This window comes from Arvicanthis niloticus, chromosome 17, assembly GCF_011762505.2.
Source record: "Arvicanthis niloticus isolate mArvNil1 chromosome 17, mArvNil1.pat.X, whole genome shotgun sequence".
In the NCBI taxonomy this organism is placed as follows: Eukaryota; Metazoa; Chordata; class Mammalia; order Rodentia; family Muridae; genus Arvicanthis; species Arvicanthis niloticus.
This window is the reverse complement of record NC_047674.1, coordinates 58,632,342-58,653,212: the sequence shown is the minus strand read 5'-3', so window position 1 is coordinate 58,653,212 and position 20,871 is coordinate 58,632,342. Positions and strand designations below refer to the sequence as shown.

Sequence of the window (20,871 nt, the reverse complement as noted above, 5' to 3'; positions counted from 1 at the left end):
GACTGAAGCTTGTCTCCCTGTGGTAGGATAGAGTCCCTGAAGAAGCCAGCAGGCCATTGGTGAAGGCGTAGCCCAATTACAATGGAGACCCCAGCATTTTAGAGATTCTAAGATCATGCAACCAAGAATAGCAGCAGCCATGGAAAGTGGCTGACTTGAGCCTAGGGACAAGCTATCTGTGCTGCAAATAGAAGTAGAGAAATGGAACCTCTGAAGTCTGGGGGAAGATGAATGAGTCGCAGGCTTGGTCAAGCACTGGATTTTGTATACTTTTGAACTTTGACTTTTCTATGGTTTTATTATAATTGTGGCCAGATTCTTCCCTCTTGAAAAAAGTATTTCACTTATTTTCTTTTTTTGCAGGAGCTCACAGTTGAGAGATTTGAACTTTTAAAGAAACTTTGGAGTTTATAAAAGAGACTGGTTATTTTGGAAAGACTATTTTAGAAACTCAGATATTTTGAAGTGGCTTTCAAAGTTGGCAGTCATATTGAATGTTTTTAAAAGATGAAGTTTTAAAGACAGTAAGACTTTTAAAGTTTTGAGTATGTTTTATATTACAATATTGATATTAATATAACATCTTGGGGACAACAAGCAAAGAAAGGTTATGGTTTAACAGCGATGTGTTTATATATCAATCTGACAGGGGTCTACTGTGCTGGCTAGTTTTATGTCAATTTGACACAGATAGAATCATTTTGGGAAAGGGAACCTCAATTAAGAAAATGTCCCTACCACATTGACCATGGTAAAGCCTGTAGTGTTCAAAACAGTCTTGATTGCCGATTGTGTGGAAGAGCCCAGGTCACTGTGAGTGCTGCCACCCCTGGGCTGGTGGTCCTGGGTGCTATAAGAAAACAGGCAGAACAAATCGTGCGGAACAAGTCAGTAGCAGCATTTCTCCATGGTTTATGCTTTAGTTCCTGCCTCTAGATTCTTGCCCCAACTCTCTTGGATGATGGACTGTAAACCGTAGCATGAACCTTTTCTTCTCCAAGTTGCTTAGGATCATGGTGTTCTACCACAGCAATAAAAACCCTAACAGAGGCAACGGTAACGTCTATTTCAATGATATTGCCAGTATTTCCAACACTACTCTTTCCCTAACTGTTCCTGAGTACCTGTGCTGGGATTCATTTAAATGTGTGTTCCTTAATGGTTTCTTTTAAGAATTTTATTCTAAATTTTATTATTAAAAAGGTAGTGAATTAAAAAAAAAAAAATACACCAAAAGTACCCAGACCCAAAGACTTTATAATGCACTAAACGTCTATACAGTTACAGAAGCCATTAAAAATGTAAACTATGAAGCTTCACAGATTTTCTTTCAATATCAAATATATTTAATATACTTATCTGCCACCAAAAATGAAAACTCTCTGACAGAGTTAAACTAGAAAATGTTAGCTTTTCATCCTCCTTCATAAGTTACTCTCATTGCCTCTAGTCAGCCCTCCCTTATCTCTAATATTAAGCCATTCTTGTTCTCTTTTATATGTTACCCTGTATCCAAACATATATTTGTGTACATGAATACATATATTATTGGCTAGATTCTGTGTATAAGGGAGGCCATGCAGTTTTCATATAACAGTTTCTGTGAAGACATATACAGGCATTAAACTGGACAGAAACACTTATATAATCAATAGTGTGTGAGCCTGGAAGTACTATAATGTAGACACTTCCAGTCTCCTTGCTCCTGATAACAAGTGACACTGTCATCACAGCATCTTGTAACCATTTCTCTCCTATTGGCAACAGAGAACACTTTGGAGCAGGTCGGGTCTGTGCTTTTAGAAGCATCACTTGCTGAGCCTCTCTGGCCACCAAATCAAACTACAAAGTATGGGTTTCTTACCTTGGGCAGGATGCACTTATATCGGTAATTATCACTCCTCCACTCCCAACTCTCTCCTCTTCCCTCTTCAAGTCAACCATGTTCTAAAAGTCTAACATTCTAGCTGTCTTTTATGCAGACATTTTCAGTATGTGCACACAGGTGACTTTTCTAATTGAAAGGAGCTCTGAATTTCAAGACAAGGGTGACAAAGGGAATGGTGAAGCAAGGAGTCATGAAGGAGTTAGAGATCAACAGTGATCTTACTGCAGGTCACCTCTGACTGACCTAGACAGCAGGCCGCACTAACCCTGAAATGTGATTCCTTCCTCACTGAGCAGAGCACTACAAGCAGTGGCAGAGAAGGCACACAAAGCCATGTCTGTGGCATAAACAGAAGGTTCCTGATCTCTGTGCCAATTATCAACACTGCTGTGTGAAGAAAGGCTTTCACTTCACAGATTTAAAGAACAATTTTTCATATAATATACTTAATCACGTTTTCCCTCAGATACCAGAACACTATGTTCCCAATGGATTCAGATTTGACCCTGACTTTTATACTTTATTTTATTTAGATATACATTTTAATTTTTGAGAACTTCATATACCATAATTTGATTATATACACCCCCTTTCAATTCCTTCCAGATCTGCCACTCATTCCATAACACTCAATTTTGTGTCCATTCTTTTTAAAATGCATCTGAGATTATCAGTGCTGGTTATATACTCTTGAGTGTGTGTTCACCCACTGGAGCATGTTCCACCAACCAGGACCACACTCTTAAAGAAAACTAACTCTCCTTATCCCAAGAGCTATCAGTTCCCAGTAGCTCTTCATCTGATGGTGAGAACTCATGACCACCTTCTTCCTCTATGCTGTGATTTTGTCTGTCTTGAGCTTGTAAAGGTCTTGAGCATGATGTCACAACTACTCTGAGTTCATATGTGCAATTACCCTGTTCTGTCTGGTAGACACTGCTTTGCTAAAGTCATCTAGTGCCCCTATCTCTTCCACTCTTCCTACCTCCTTTTCTGCAATATCCTTGAGTCTTGGGAGGTGAGAGGGGAGGTGGGGCGAAAAGGGAAGAGGAGGACGAGGACAAAGACAAGGAGGTCTGCTATCGAGTCCCAATCAAGGCTTTTTACAGTCTCCTATTCTCTGCACCTGAATCAGAATCTACGATTTGTTGTGAATCTATGCTATATTACCCATCTCTACAAAAAGAAGCTTTTGACAGGTGTTGAGAGATACACTAATCTGTGGATACAGCAACAATTCATTAGAAGTTGTTTAATACAATGTCCATTTAGCACAATAATAGCAGTAGATTTTCCTCAAAGGCATGCCTATCCACAGATTCTTGGCTCTGAATATGGTGTGCGGTATAGGTTCCATTTTATGGAGTGGGCCTTAAATCAAGTCAGAGAGTGTTTGGTAACTGCTATAACATTCATGCCATTATTGCACCAGTGATTGTTGTAGCCTTGTCAAAGTTTAAAGCTCGGTGAAATCTGTGACTATTTTCTCCCCAGCCACCGTTCAGCACTATGAAAGCCAGGTAGGGTTGAAGCTTGATTTCTCCATATTCTATGACTTGAGTGTATAGTGTTTTACAACAGTAGCTGTACCAGTTTGCACTCCTACCAGCAACAAATAGGTGTTCCCCCTTTCCTTACGTCCATCCCACCATTTGACAGTACTTGATTTTTAGATTTTAGCCATTTTGACTGGGTAACATAAATCTCAAAACAGTTTTAATTTAATTTGCATTTTACTTTTGGCTAAAGATGTTGAACAATTTAAAAACAAATACTTAGCTATTATGTTTTATATTTTGAGAACCTCTGTTTAGCTCCAAGTTCCATTTTAAACTGGTTTAATTGTTCTCTTGATGTTTAGATTTTTAAAAAATTCTTTGTATATTCTAGATACTAACCTTCTGTCAGATGTGTGACAGCCTAGCCTACTTGAAGTGTCTAGCATCACCAAACTAAAGAAGTCATTGCTGAGACACAGCCAGTTCTAACAGCTTCATCTATATTAGAAATTAGAAATGAGTGCTATTGAATTCTTCTTTAGCAGGCCAGTGAAATTGCTCAGTGGTGACAAGTACTTGATTTGTAAGCCTGAGGACATGAGTTCAATCACTGGATTCCGCAACAGGGAATATAAGGAAACATAGTCTGAAAGTCGTCTTCTGACTCAGGTATACATGATATGGCACACAAAGTGGCCCTCCATCCAACTCACACATAAACACGATATGAAAAACTCATCCTCAGAGTTTTGAAAAATTATAAAAGCACAATAAAAGAGCACCATGCAATTAAGAAAAATACAAGATAAATCTTTAAGGTAAAAATGTAATATTCGAGGTGTCCTGAAGGTAACTTATTAACACTAAGCTGATTACAAATGAAGATGCCTCAGAGCAGCTGCACCAGGAAGGAAATTACCACATAACAGTTTTGTATGATGGGAGCATCTGCCCTTGATAGTATTTCAGACACATCTTGAAAAAAAATATAATTTATCACTATACTAGGTTGGGGAAACGTGGAAACAGAATAAATCAATGGCTAGTTCCAAGTTGGGATTAAACATTTTTGGTTTTGTTTTGTTTCTAAATCATATAAATAGAAGATGCAAAACCTTCATTAGAAGCTGAATCCAATTCAGTTCTTAGGAAGCCAATGTTTAATCTGACTGAAGAAAGTATCTCTGAATCCTGCTTTCTAACACAGTGATACAACACAAAACCCTTTTAAACACAACAAAGCCAAGGGAGACACTTTTCCAACGTAAGCACATGAAGCATGGGACAGGAAGCTAAAGCTGTTGTGCACATCTGATAAGGTATTCTAAGATATCTCTCTCCCCAGGAAGAGAACAATCAGGACTCACCATGTCATAAGTTGTTACAATCTTCTTTAGAACCTCAGGCACTATGGCCTGCAGCTCCATGGTGGGGTAGGGCTCACTAAGATTCAAGACCACCAGGGGGGTATTGTCAGGCCCCAGGAATCGAGGAGACACAGCCAGCATGCACTGCATGAGGTTGGCCACTGAGGAGAGGCCACATAACTCCTTGAATGATACCACTGCATTCTGCAAATAGAAAGGAGACCCTTGGTCATTGTGATGGCTATTCTTGGTTGTTAAGTTGACTATATCTGGAATGAACTAAAACTCAAATGGCTGGGCATACCCGTGAGGGAGTTTTTCTTAATTAAGTAGTTTCAGGTGTGAAGATCCATTTCTAGTATGGATCAGATCTTTGAGGTGGAAAGGTATCTTTAATCCAGATCTTTTGAGTTGGGAGAAATCAATCTTTAATGTGGGCTATACCTTCTGCCAGAAATCTAAATAAAGGGCATAGAAGAAGAAAGCCTTTTCTTTCTATGACTTCTTTCTCTCACTAGCAAGTCCATTCCTTCACTGGCATTAGAGCCTCCTTCTTTAGGGTTCCAGTGCATAATGATAAAGAGCTGAGACACATGGCCTGGTAAACTGAACAATTACAGTGTTTTTGGACCTTTCACTGGTAAATAAACATTGTAGGACTGGTAGGGCCACAACCTGAAAGCCATTCCCCCCAAAATCTAATCTATAATAGAATTAATATACTTATAGTATGATATACTATACTATAATACACACACCACACACACACACACAAACACTTTAGTCAGAGTATGAGTCAAGTGTATGACTCCAGGCATGCTTGTGCACTATCTGGACACAGTAGGTGGCTAGAAGGAACAGATCTAGTCTCCTAATTAACCCATGTTCTGGAACTAAGTTCTGAATTTAAACATTTCATTTTTATTACTATTGCTTTAAACATGACTGTCAGGCTGTGAATCACTTTGTTTAGAATTAGTTTGTGACCATGTATATCACAATAAATTACTGTGATATTTAAAGTATGTTCCCCCGAGCAGTCAGTGATAACTGTCTCTTCCCAGCATACCCTGCATCTGTCGCCTCAACCTTACTTCCCCTTTCTACCACTGGCCCTTAACTGCAGCCCCTGGGGGCAGGCTGCTGTCTATTGTTCCCAGCATGCTCTCACAGCCAGCCAGACTACAGAGCAGGTGCTACTCAGGACCACTACAGCAGCTCTGTGGGGTTCAGTACAGACAGGTCCTGAAGGCAGGATGGCTGAGCCCTAACAGGTCCCAAAGGGAATTATGTTCCATATGTGAACCAGTAGCCACAGGCAGGGGACAATGTGATTTCTTTGGAACTGAGGGTTTGCCAAAATGCATGCACCCTCAACAACGGAGAAACCTTTCCAATTCTGGCCATGCTTTGACCTTGATAGGAAGACAATAAATATCCTTATTGCAGGAGACTGTTCTTACTCATGAAGTGGCTACAGAATTAGGTAGGAAACATCTATTGAAAGTGTTTCCTTGGTTAGAGGAATGCTAATGTCATTTTTAGAATACTGTTTTAAGAGAAAACAAATGAGATGGAGAAGTGACTCGGTGGTTAAGAGCACTGGCCGGTCTTCCTGATGACCAGAACTCACATGGCAGCTCACAGCCATCTTTGAACTCCCATCCCAGAGGATCCAATACTCTTCTGGTCTCCGTGGGCACCAGGCATGAACGTGGTGCACAAACACACATGCAGAATAACAAATCCTTTTTAAAAGAAACAGCTCAGAGTACCCACCACATGGAGCATGTTTCACACCCTGCTATGAGCTCTCTATAAGGAAGAACCTAGGGGCCTAGACCAACTTGACTCGCCAGTTCTAGTACACAGCTAGATGTGTGGCCCATCCTTAACAGTATCCAGTTCCTAACTGGCTGCTCTGAAATATGTTATTTTAGAACAAATCATCATCTTAGGTCTTTCAAAAATACATTTACCATAAATATTTTATGTAAATAATTATCCTCTAAAATCAAGAGAACACTGGCTCATTTAGATGTTTCTAAGCACCAGAGTTCCCTAAGAAAGATCCAGAACACATTCCTTTTACTTTAACCAACCTTTGACAGGTCAATAATTTGTGTTTCAAATATGAAATAATAATATTCAACAACATCAGAGATTCCCGTGTATACCATGTTAAAAACCATAACTTCTAACTGCTCATAAGAGGAGCATGGGTAAGCAGCCTACGAGTCAGCGACAAGACCAGTTTTATTCTAGCATGCAATCAGAATGTTCAACAACTACAGCTGTTGAAGTTTAGATGCTGAGAAATGAGACCAGTAATACACATTCTAATAACCAGCTGACATTTACGAGAGTAAAGTTAAATATACTATTGTAAAAAAAAAATACATATCCACAAATCATAGGCATGCACAAAGTAGAAATCTAAACGTGAACACACACCTGCATGTTCTCTCTCAGGTCTGTGGCATCCCGTATGGGGGGCTGGGCGTTCTTGAACACCTCATCTACAGTTTTAATCCACAGTGTTCTCAGAGATGCGTATTCCCGGGACTTTTTCCCTTTCCTCACAGAAAGGCCCCGCTTATGAGGCTTCCCTCCTCCTCTTCTGTTAGTAATAGCCACATGGACGAACAAAGAAGCATGGGCAAGGACCTCTCCAGTCAAGGACTGCAGAGGCACATGGCGGTAGCCAGTTTGTAAACACTCAAAGGGAATCGTGTACTGGCCGATAAACTCATCCCCGATGTAGTCATCGTCCAGCACCACGAAGCGCACCATGGCTAGTTCAGGGAGGTTGATTTGAAATTCAAAGCTTTCATCAAAAATAGGAGCATCTCCATTCTGGTTCACGGTTCTTGTCCTTTGTTCTGCGCAGTCAGCAGGAATCCCGTGGATTTCCACGTAGACGTACGGATCCACCACGTCACCTTTGGCACCTGACCCTTTGGGCTTGGGAAAGTTCTGGCCACTGATGATCTTGATGTGAAGCAACTGAGGTGAAACTCCAGGGACAGAGTCCTTTGTGTTGGCACTGAAGAAGGAGACTTCTTCCCTCATGATGGCTGGTCGAAGAACATAGCCACAGTTTCCATTCTGCCTAAACCAGCCAATGTTGAGGTCCATCATCAGTCCTGGAGTCTGAAAGTTCATGGCTACAATTTGACAGCCACATTTCCAAAAATCTTGAGGGTTCATGTTGCTAGAGTCAATTCTCATTGGACTAGGAAAGACCCTGGCAAGAAAACGCTTATTGTAATTTACAAAGTCCCCAGGATTTTCATTGGCGTATTTACTAGCAAGCACTTCATTAAATGAACACACTTCCCAGTACTTCTGCACCTGAAACGACACCTGAAATTCCTTGAACTGGACTGACTTACAGATGCTGACCAGTTCAGACAGTTCTTTGCAAAGCTGAAACCGCTTCACAGGCACATGGTTGGGTTGTTCCACATGCTCTTTCCCCATCCTCTGAGACATCTCTGCTCCTTCATCCTCATCAGTAACATCCCCTTCCACACCAGAGCAGTTTGAAGACAGCTTCTTTGCTTTGATTAGTATTTTCCCTTTCAGGACATCTGGGGACGGTAGATAAGATTCCTCCATGTTGGGTGATGTAGTATACAGCTTGTCTCCTAAAATTTTCTTCATGTGTTGAACCATCACTTTCTGTTGTTTAATAGAACAGTGGTTTTCTAAACATAAGATGAGAGGATACTCAGAAGCAAAGAATGCATACTTGTTAATGATGTCGATGACACTGCGGAAGACTATCTGAGAAGTCATGGTGTGGCCTGTGTAAATCACAGGCTCATTATCTGGCCCATCCCACACGTCTAATTCAACACTCCTGCAACCCATTTTAAGAGCTCGGATATATCCTGTGATGTCAGAGGGACCCCGGAACTGATCCTCTATTAAGTATGTATTATGAGATGAGTTTATAAAGTAATGAGACAGAGGTTGCTTCATATCCTGACAGACCTTCTTATGTTCCGGATCAAAGATGTAACAATCAGGTGACATCAGGTAATTAGTGAACCCATCTATGGAGAGCCAGCCCTTTTCCTGGCCTTCTTTGGATGGCTCATATTTGTGAATAATTTCCAGGCTTATTTCCTCATTTATATGTGCTACACCCTGTTCTGCCTCAAGAAACATCATAAGGTCCTTGGTATCAAGGAATTCTTTATTGCTTGAAAACTGAACTAAAAGGAAGTAAATTTCGGGTCTAGTACAAAGTTCATGAAAAACCTCAATAAATTCTTCCTTTGTGATTTCAGTACCAGCTTTGTCCTTAGATTTATGCAATTCTTTGAACTTAAGCTCAATTTTGCTTGTTTTTAGACCAGGATTGAGGTTTCTGATACATTGAACTGCATTACACAGAGTTATATGTCCAAGATCGTCTACATCAATTTCACTAAACATTTGTGAAACCCAAGAAGTCCTCATGTTGTCTTGGCTACTTTCTAACATATCGAGTGTATGTTTCCCATAAGAAATCAGGTACCGGAGTCCTGTCACCCAGATGTTTGCAACATCTGCAGAATTGGCAACCAAATCAAGTGACTCATAATTTTCTCCATATATGACTGAAAACGCACAATCTTCAGATATCTGCTCAGAAATGCCATTGCTGCGGAATATATCTGTGTTTTTCCCTGTTCTCACTTCCTTGATAGATTTGATATCAATCTTGGCTTTCTCGGAATCCTTCTTAGATGGCTCCCACCTCAGGCTTTGCATGTCGGCGTCCAGCAGAAAATACCGATGATAAATTCTGGAGTTTGAGCGAACCTTTTTGAGTTCAGAGCCCTCGACCATCGAGTTGATGCAGTCACTTGCACTGCTGATCTTCTTCTCTGTCGGCATGCTGCTGAATGACACAGTTTTCTTCCGCTCTCTTTTCTGCTTTGTGCCATCCTGGAGGGAAGAAAAGTGTGTTAGGATAACACAAACATAGGTGATCATGTTCAGACTAGGAATTAAACTTTAATTTCCTGAAAAACTGTATACTGTCATTTCCTATTGTGGATCTTGTGATGAATGACAGCTGTTCACCTTTAAAGTTTAGGAGAGGCCTTTGAGTGCAATCTAATGCCAATGAGCAGGAAATTATTGCTTAGTAACCGTGATTCGCATTTGTCAAGGAATCTCATTCACAAAGAGCAGACACTTATTTACACTGGCTGCATAATTTTCAGAAAATAGAAGGTGCCTTGGCTCACAAACTACCAAGAATTCCAAGGCATCCAAGAGAAGAACACCAAGCCAACTACAGTACCCATTTCCGTGTGGGGCCTCTGCAGCTACAGCACTCATGTACCTGGGCAGGCACTGATCTGCTACATCAGTGTTTTCTACAGGCTCAGCATCACATGCCTCAAAATCAACTGAGCTACCTGGTTAAATTGTAGGTTTCTGAGCCTATAGAATCAGGTCTCTAAGGATGGTGGCAGAGATCTGTATTCAGGTAGCATCCCACATGCTGGGTACACAGACTAAAGTCTGAAGGACTTTTTCTAGCAACTTGGGCTCACTACTATGTTTTGACTGTTTTATTTCTGAACTCTATATGTGACTAGGATACAAATAATTAAGTATGAACTCACAAAGTGTATATTAAATAGACACTCAAATTCCTGGCTCTTTACTGTATCACAATAAGGTCCTGCATACTTTGGGTAGATGTAGATTACTATTATAGTTATGTTGGACATGAGAGGACTTTTAGATTACAGCTGGGGTATATCTAAAATGATAGAGTTAGAGTTATTAAAAGCTGCTGCTCTGTATCCAGATCCTGTTGCCCAGGAACCTCTGATAAAAGCATGGGTTATAGCGCTATCCAGGTGAAAAGCTTCAGGGAGCACCCATTCTTCAATAGTTTCTGTCTCTGCAGTGATGGGGAATCGAACCCAGGGCTCTGGGTATGCCAGGCAAACACTCTGCCACTGAGCTATATCCCCAACTCTAGGGGTGTAGTGTACCTTTTAAAAGAAGTTTGCATCATCTGCTTTCCTATAAAATTCAACATATTCACACTTAAGAGCTAGCACTCACATTTACTTATATATTTCAAACCTTTCCTATACAGTCAGATACCTTTATTAGAAAAAAAAATGATGAAATGACTGCAAATATCTTAGGATATCTAAGCTTAAAAGACAGCATTGCTTTTCAGGTAATAAATGAAATCTGTGACCAATTTTTAGCAATTTACTATAGTCATAAATAAAAAACAGAACAGAAAGAGGGCTGGAACTACATAACTTTTATGGGAAAAACCATGTAACCATGTAAACATATCTAAAAGCAATTCTGCTTTTCCCACTCTGCATAGACTTTATTTAAATAAAACATCTATATTTTAAAAAGTTACCATTATCCTATCTACATCTGAAATTTAAAACCATTCTTACTTTTTGATTATCTATACTTTCAAAAGCAATTTGCTGAAGGTAACTAACCTTAATCTTTAAGTCCTATGGCTACCATTTTCCCTCAAAGTTTTAAGATGAACCATGGAGGTTTTTGTGATCTGAGATACAAGGCAAGACAGAAAGCCATCAAGCAGTGTTTCTTTATAACTATATTGTCAGAATGATAAAGTACAAGAAGAGGCTGCAGTAACCGAGTCTGCATTGTATCATAGTTGTTCCAAATTTCTAAACCAGAGGCTGTACTCTATCTTTTTAAGTGAGTTGGCATAAAATCAAATTTGTAATCAGACATGCATAAGGGCATAAAACAAATGTATACATTTCCTATCTGTCAGAACAAAATGCATCTTTGCCTCTAAAAAGACACATTTTCCTTTAATAAGGGCAACATGCTAATTTAGTAAGGGAATTTCATAATCTATAAATTACATTTCAAAGTGCTACTGGTACAATGAAGTCAGGAAGGTAAGCGGAGCTGTTTACCCACTGATCCAGTAATGCACAGACTGCTTTCTCAGCACTCTCCATCATATATTCTCCCACTTTTACACTGATTAATAATTTAATGCTACCTTCTAATTTGCTACAAAAGACGCATTTCACATTCATGGTTTTCTTTGTTATCAAGGAGAAGACTAAAAAGCAAAGTTCCTTGACTGCATGCACACAGAACACATATGCATTCACTCCAGCATCTGTGGGACAGACAGTAGTTTAGACACCATACTATGGCTTTACAAGCACTGCTTTCCTTTTTACAATCCAGGCTAGATTCTGACTGGTGACTGCTGGTCACTGAATATCCTGGCGCACACTCATGATGGTCACCTAAGTGCTGCTGAAACAACGGCAGCAAGAACACTCTTTACTAAACTCTGTAAGCTATTCTCTTCCCTATTTGACATTAGCCAATGCCATCTTGCCTTCACCATAACAAGACATGATTGAAAATATTCTTTTCTCTTTCCCACTAGTAGACAAAGCCATTAGAAACCATAAGGAGACAACCAGGCTTGCTGATGAACTGTACACCTCCTTCCCCAAAGCTCATGTGTTGAAAGGTGAATTCCTGTTCAGCAATATTCCGTCTGAGCTAGAGGAGGTGATTGGACCATGAGGCTTCTGATGCTATAAAAGGATTAGTGCATGTGTTGTACTCAGGATATCTTAGGTGGAGCCTCCTTAGAAGCAGTGGGCCACTGAAAGCCTGCCCTTGAAGGGGCTCCTCTCTACTTTGTGCTTTTTGGCTGCCTTGAGGTGAGTAGCATCTCTACGTGTTCCCAATCATGTTCCACTTTACAGCAGCCTCAGAAAAAATAAAGATGAGTAACTGTGGACTGACGCCTCTTAAATTATTAGCCAAAATAAATACATTCTTTTCAAAGTTGTTTTACTAAGCTCATTTGATCAGTGAGAAGAACATGTGTGTGAACTTGATTTATACAATGTTAGGTGGACCAGAATTTCTGGCCGGCAGAAGCAAGTGGACATGATGCCAAGACAAGTATACAGCTGGGCTCCCTATAGCCAAAGCAAAGGAAGGGAAAGGCAGAAGCACCTGAACAGGATAGAAAGAGCTCAGACCAGCTGGCAGAAGACCACTCCTCAAACCAGCTGACTCCTGCATTCTACCCTTCCCTGTTTATTTCAACTTAGCCTTAACTTTTTAACCCAACAGATTAGCCCTGCCTAGGCTGAACAGCAGGCCACTAGCAGAGTTGGAATCAAGTCTATATGTGTTTTTTACTACAAGTTGGGCTAAAATGAATACTGGAAAGGATTCAAACTATATGTCTCATACATACAGTTATTATTATTATTATTATTATTATTATTATTATTATTATTATTTTAATTACAAAGAAAACTAAGTAGATCTGACATGCATTATCTAAAACTTGATTAAAAGAACAGAACCTTCTGCTGAATTGAAAATATCTCAAATAGTTTTAAATTTTTAAAAAACTTTCTCAGAACTGGCTGATATACACATTTATCACCTAAAACTTCAGAATGGAGAAAACAACAAATGTGAAAGCTTGGTCTAATGACACATCTCTGCTGCTCCAGGGCACTGACTAACAGCAAGAGAAAGATCATAGGAAATGGCCTGGACTAGGAGAGAAATGGTTTCCTAAAGAGTTTACCTCCTTAACAACCTGGAGAATTAGTATTTCTTTATAAAGAACCATGAAAATGCTTAAAGATTCCGTTAGACACAAATGAAAACTTATTTACAGAATAGCAATTTTGTACCAAGAATGATCTTAGAAAAAGCAGTGAATTATGATGAGGCTAAAAAAAAAAAAAAAAAAAAAAAAAAAAAATTCCTGCACCACAGAAACATTCTGTTAAAATAGCATTCTTTATAGGATTCACACCAAGCATTGAAAGTGGAAAGAGCCACATTGTGTAGAGTGGAAAAACATGAATTTCCATAAAAAAAAAGAAAAGAAAAAGAAAAGAAAACCCTGGCTATTTTAGTTAGCAGAAAGTTGTCACCAAAATTTGAGTGCCATCTGTGGTATTTAAGCAGCATCAGGTTCATAAAGGGCAAGAGCTCCTAAGGCCTCACCCTGAGAGGAGGAGGACACAGACAGCTGGGCCTCACTTCTCCTGCTGGGAACCGAGTGGTAGGTGCTGATGCAGGTGCTGTGTGTACCAGTTCTTCCAGACAGCATACCGTTTCTTATTACCTTTCCAAGGGATTTGTTACACAATAGACGGTTGATTGCTCCTTGATGGATATCATGAAAAAATTATGTTACCAATACCCAGGATTGATATCCTTGTAAATCGATGAAGTCTAAGTAAGTGGATGGGTGTTCAGGGAGGGGACTCTCAGAAAGGAGAGGGCAAAGCATGAAAAACACCAGTGCATTATGTCTGCGGTTTGTCATGAATAAAGAGATTCCATCTGGATTATAAATTAACACAGAACAAAGAAGTGGAATCTGTTTATTTATCCAGGGAAGTTTAGATTAGTTGAGAAACACCATACTAAAAAAATTTGTCTTAAAAGACAAACAAACAAACAAAAAGCAACAACAAAGCAAGAAAGAACTTGGGTCTATTAAACAAGCACAGGTCAACAGCAATAATTCGGAATTGGTCATGCCAGCCTGGCAGACCACCTTGTATTGTTTTTCACATATCTTTAAATTTTTGATGTAGTTCCTAAGATAGGAGAGGGAAGGAAACAGATCTGGGGCAGACCAGTCAGTCCGAAGGTCATTTTACCAATCAGATGAAGTGCAGAAACACAGGACAGTTTGAGCAAAGGCCAGGTACAGTCAAAAGCTGATTCTAGTTCATGAGTCAGGATTCTTAATTCCAAGTGTAAGACAGTTACACGGCCCAGAGAGTTAGAGATCTTGGATGTCTTCATCAAATCCCTCCCTTCAAGAGCACAAGGAGCCCTGCAGAAGAGGAGGCAGAAAGAGTGCAAAAGCCAGAGGGGTTGGAGGACACCAAGAAAACAGGGACCTCTAAATCAAGGGATTGCTGGGTCTCAAACACTGGACAAAGGGCTCAGGTGCATATTTAGCATATCAAAACACATCTGTCTGCCAGGAACTCACAGCATCCCTTAGTTCCTACTTGTTACCGGCCCTCCTGGCTGGCATACCCCACCCCCTACCCTAAACTTCCTAGCCCCAGAGTCTGATCTACCTTTTCCCCAACTTTCCTACCTATATAATCCAACAATTTTGGTCACCTGATCTTTTCATCCAGTCTCTTGGACTGTTTCTTGGTCCAGGCTGCCTCTCTCAGTTGGCAGCTGCTCTCCTCCTTCCTCTCCCCACTGCCTCACATGGTGTAGGGCCATGCCTACCCTGGACTCTCTCATAGTGCTGACTGACTATACTCTCTCTATTATCTACAATAAACTTTCCCCTCCACCATACCTAGGAGCAGTCATGTCCTTTCCTTTTTCTTTCTTATTTTTTATTCACCAATGTCCTGGAATTTTTAAAAATTAGATGAAGCAGAGTCAAACACAAAGAACTAGATATATGAGAGCCAAACAACTTAAAATCTAATATAAGAGAAAGCAACATGAGTAAAAAAATTACATACAGAGAAGCATAAATAATTACAGTTCACGTGGTTATAATGAGCCATTGTCTACTTGAGCAGAGTTTGCAAATGTATGGCACTTTTATGGGAACACTTACTTCTTTTTAAGGACTGTACTCTCTGAAGTACTCTGAGTTTTTCAAAAAACAAAGGTGTTCAGGATTCCCAGTTCACTTCACTAGTTCAAAAAGACTGATCCATTCACACAATTCTGGAAAGCCCATCTCCCACTTCATCTAGAAGGTTTAGAACCTACTAGCAGATGATTTACAGGGTGAATAAAAAGATTATCACTCTCTAGGAGAGCATGTCAACCTTATTAAACATTAGCGTGAAGGCAAAGGATGTTCTATATGATTGTAAAGAAATTTTAATAGTATCAAAAACAAAGAAAAGGAGGGAGAAAAAAGGTTGAAAAAACCCAAAGTACATAAGTCAGTGATATAAACAGCATTTTAGTAATAAAATAACAAAATCAATCAGAAAAAACTCTCACAGCTGCAAAATGTTTTCCTTTGTACCAAGGCAGAACAATTAGTTCACTAACTTATAGTTTATATTTTAACTATAAGTTAAAATTGCCCACAGAAATACTGCAGGCTCCGCTATGAGTGATTACCACATGCTTAGTTGTGCCTCAGTTCTCTACAAGTACAACAGGCCTCAAAGCCATCACTCATGAGTTATATAACACAGCCACTACACAGAACCCCCACAATAAAACTAGTTCACACTTGAGAGAACCTTTAAGTGTTGCTTGGGATTTACATAGCCTACTTATTAGATTCTGTGAAATTTATTCTAGGCTGAGGTGAGTTCTTCATAGGAAAAAAGCAAAGCAAAATGCCACTGTAAATACACAGCTGTAACTGTAATGATCTAATCACTGAAGTCTGTTGAAAGTTAATCTGTCTCAGAAGGAACAGTCTGTACATGACTTTCTCTGTGCAGAATGAAGGCAACCACACAGCTTTGGGGCACAACTAGGAGTGTAAGGCCAAGATGCACAAAGTGTCCATGGTAGCCAGAGGCCCTCTCAATACAGTGCTTCCCACGGCAGCATTTCCACATCTCCTTCCAGGGGACAAATAAGTAAACCATTTCCTAGAGCCTTATGTTAATTTCATCCATTTAATTATTGAGTCCATGCTAGTACACATATAATTTATTCTCAATACTTTAATTCTATATAAATAACCACATATTAAAATGCAAATGTGAAGCAAAGATCATCATAAAATCCCAATGACCTCATGCAAGGCAGTCTGCGACCAGACTTCTTCAGATGACTGCTTCCATTTCACATTCATGCCAATTCTAGTGTAGATGCTATAGTGTTCAACTCTAAGGCTAGAAAACAAATTGCCAATTTCTGTGAAATGATGCTTTCAAGGTCAGGCTTTTGAAAGCATCCAAATCATTTGCTGTGATGGATTACACTCCCTTAAAACTGTGAGGTCTGAAACTACAGAATGAAAGGCTGTAATAAATGAATAGCACTTTCACGTCAATAGTGTTTTAGTGACACATTTCACCACTGCGGAGGTATTTATTCAAAGTAAATTTACAAAACTATGATGTCTTATATATGTGTCTACTATAAGTTGCAATAAAGTTCATTGATTTTTCTACAGTAATGAAAAACTTAATAGTGAAAGCTCAGGGCTCCTGTAAATTAGACTTTAATCCCAGGGGAAATACTGATGCTAAGGCATTTTAGTTTATGATTTATAATAATGGTGCTCAAAGTGGCTCCAAATCTGATGTGGAATCTATGAGGTGTTTCACACTGTTGGCTATTCGTTTTGTTTTCTGTTTGTTTGTTTTGTTTTGTTTTTGACACAGGGTCTCTACATAGCTCTGGGATTCACTATGTAGACCAGCCTGGCCTTAAGCTCACAGAGATCCATCTGCCTCTGCATCTAAGTGCTGCATGTGGCACCACGCCCCGTTGGTAATTTCATATACAGCATCTTGTTACAGAGCCTGATGACGTGTACACCACAGAGATACTGAAAGATGTGATCATATGACTAACAGCTGAAAACTTTCTGGTAAATTGTATTCAATTTGAAGAGGCACACAAGCCGATCACCTAACATGACTGCTTATTTCCATGCACGGCCAGTTCTAAGAGCACTGTCTTCATCACAAAATTTTTCTCCCCTAAAGTATGGTGGTTCTCCATTATTTCAAAGATAATTTAGAAGAATGATTTAGTCTTCTTCTCTTTTACATCCTGAATGTTGCATTGCTCAGGGTTGAGGAAAACGGACTTGCAAAGCAGTAGTTAGCAGTTAGAAGGAAAGCTCACGCCATGGGCCAGATCAAACACAATGACTGAAGGACAGCAACTCTTTTAATTAGAAATCTGAATAAGCCTACAACATTCTTTAAAATTAAATTTTAAGGAAAGCTGCCTATGATGATTTGAATGAGAATGTTTGGTGTCCAACTGATATAACTGTTTTAGAAGGATTAGGAGGCATATACTTGTTGGAGGAGGTGTGTCATTGGCGATGGGCTCCCAGGTTTCAAAAGCCCAAACCAGGGCCACTGTCACTTTCTCTGCCTCCTGCTTGTGGGTCGAAGGTAAACACTCAAATACTCGGCCAGCACAATGCCTGCCTGCCTGCTGCCATGCTTCCTGCCATGATTGTCATGAACTCACCCTCTAAAACTAAGCAATCCCTCAATTAAATGTTTTCTTTTGTAAGTAGCCTTGATTATGGTATCTCTTCACAGCAACAGAACAGTTACTAAGACCCTGCCCCACAATTATGTTATGAACTCACAATTATTTAAGTTTCAATCCTATAGAAAAAAAACCCTTTTGGGAGGCCTTTTAAAATCCAATGGTTATCATTCATAAGAAATTTCTGTATGTGTAAAGGTAACAGATCAAAAAAAATGACACAAAATAATCATATCAAAAAACCCCTCAGCTCTCTGTAAACTATTCTTTTAAGTTCCAAAGCATTCAGGAGTCTACACTAGCCTAGTGTCTGTACTATTATCTTTTCTCTAGACACTATGGTATTTATCATTTCTACTTTGTAATTCAACATTTAATGATAGCCTGATTCAGTGCTCTGATCGTCTTATATGGGTTACTCTTATCTCAAGTAAAAGGTATTTAAAAAAACAAAAACAAGAACCAAACAAACATGCTTTGTTTTACATTTTAGATTGCCCTAGCTAGATCAACATTGGCAGCCACATGAGAACTCCTCCTATGGAACTGGCAAGTTCAATAAAGCATATCCAAACCCAAGCGAGTGTTCTCTCTCTCTCTCTCTCTCTCTCTCTCTCTCTCTCTCTCTCTCTCTCTCTCTCTCTCACTCTCTCTCTGTCTCTTTTTCCCTCTCTGTGTGTGAGTGAGTGTGTGTGTGCGTGTGTGTGTATGAACATAAATTAGAGATCAATCTGTGGAAGTGACACTGTCTGGCTTGGTGGCAAGCATCCTTACCTGATAAGTCATCCCTGCAACCCTATTTTTTTTTTTATAACAGGTATCTAAACAAACGAACGAACGAACGAAGAGATCATGGTGCTATAGCAATACTGGCAATATTCAAACAACACTGGTTACAAAGAGCCACAATGAAGTCTGTCAGTTTATGTTTCAATAATAACATCCACCCTATAAATTGGATGTATAAGTTACATTTTTAGACTCTTTTTCAGTTCTTGTAAAAACAAACTTATTTTGTCTTCTGTCTCTGCCTCAGGCTGTGCTCTCCCTCATATCAACAGTAAACCTTCTCATCAGTCAATACCTCGGAACAGTCATGGCCTCAGTTTGCTTTTCAGTCACTAACTAACTGCCCAGGTACTATGCTCTCAACGGCCCTATTACAGGAGTATGAGCTTGAGATATGTTGATACAGAAGTGATTCTGCACATAGATAGACAGTAACTCGTGGTAAGCCTGGGCGAGAAGACAAGACAAACAAGGGAGCAGATCCAAGCAGCATGTGATAACAGACCTGCCTTCAAGAAGGCTTGAGCAGTGGCACCTGTAGCATGCAAATGCTGTACGCCACCTCTAGCCCTATACGATCGCATTACGTCATTAAAACATCACTACGGAAATTGCTATTTCTACCAAGTCTTAATTAGTATCCATGTGCTGACACTGAACTAAATATTGTGTCTCTTTCTAACCCTCGGAACAACTCCAGGCCATGTATGTTTTCCTTAATGTAACACATAAGGGGGCTAAAGGCTTGTGAGGCAGAGAAATGAATGCAGACCCTCACCAGGTCTGTGTGACACCACAGCCCTCCGTCACTCTACTGCACTGCTGCTCTCTAGGCTTCCAGAATCTGGAAACACAACACTGTCTGCCAAGGACCTACTGCTGCCTCCTGTACCCAGCTGCTGACAGGCTTCCTAAACACTAATCAGTAGCTTGTACTCTGAATATTCCATCTCTCTGGAAACACAAAGTACTTCCTGCCATAAAACATCAAGGTGAATTAGCTACCTCCAGGCCTACTTGCCTACCTTTCACCGTTCTTTGTTCTGTCCTCACATGCCTTAAGCTAGCACAACTTGCTTCAGCCTAGAAATCTAGCTGTCCCCCATGCATTCAAAAAAAATGTGCAATTGAAAGTGGACTAATTTCTCTCTCCTAAATGTTTTTCTACTTAGTGTAGTTTTATACAAACAAAGTAATATTTTATTTATAAAATCTATGAATGGTCCTTCCCCAGCTGAAGCATACATTTAAAAAGTTTATTTCACAAAGAATGGATAAAGAAACTATACAGGCAAATGGATGGAACTTGAGAATATCATCTTGAATAAAGTAACCCAGACCAAAAGGACACACATGGTATGTACCCACTTATAAGTGGGTATTAGCCATAAAATACAGGATACCCATGATACACTCCACAGACCAAAGAAGCTAAACAAGAAGGAAGTCCCAAGCAAGGATGCTTTAATGTTATTTAGAAGGGTCAATAAAACAGCTGTAAGAGGCAGATGGAGGGAGGCAACTGGGAGGGAGTGGAAAATGAGGAGAGGAATGGGGAGTTCCTGATCAGGTGTGGGGAATGACAGGAAGGATGGCTAGATGACCATGAAAATGAATGGAAATCTACAGCTAACTGGGATGAGGAGGTGGGGCTTCTTCAGGATGAGACAGAGACTTGGGATAAGGGAGATTCTCAAGAATCAATGGGGGTGTCCTTAGCTGTTACTACATTGGGGATATGGAACCTGAAGAGGCCACCTCCTATAGCCAGGCAGGAATCCAGTGGAGTGATACAAACACCAACCCACACACAAAACTTTCAACCCAAAATGTGTCCTGTCTATAAGAAATGCAGGCACAGGGGATGGAGCAGAAACGGGGGAATAACCAACCAATAACCACCCCAACTAGAGACCCATCCCATGGGCACGTACCAATCCCTGACACTATTAACAAAATTGTGTTATGCTTGCAGACAGGTGTCTAGCCTGCTGTCCTCTGAGAGGCTCTAGCTAGCAGCTGACTCAGATGGATGCAGAGACCCATAGCCAAACACTGGGTGAAGCTTGGGGACTCTTATGGAAGAGTTGGG

General features: G+C 40.0%; 1 protein-coding gene across 2 annotated transcripts in view; it reads right to left on the bottom strand.

Moving 5' to 3' along the window:
• Positions 1-20,871, bottom strand: part of Plcl2 (phospholipase C like 2) — a 173,165-nt gene that overhangs the window by 56,137 nt on the left and 96,157 nt on the right. For both annotated transcript variants that reach the window (XM_034521861.2, XM_076915390.1), the window contains exons 2-3: positions 7,209-9,695; positions 4,755-4,958 (exon numbers count right to left, since the gene is read on the bottom strand). In XM_034521861.2, the coding sequence (XP_034377752.1) occupies positions 4,755-4,958; positions 7,209-9,695 (2,691 nt within the window). The remainder of the gene's footprint in view (positions 1-4,754; positions 4,959-7,208; positions 9,696-20,871) is intronic.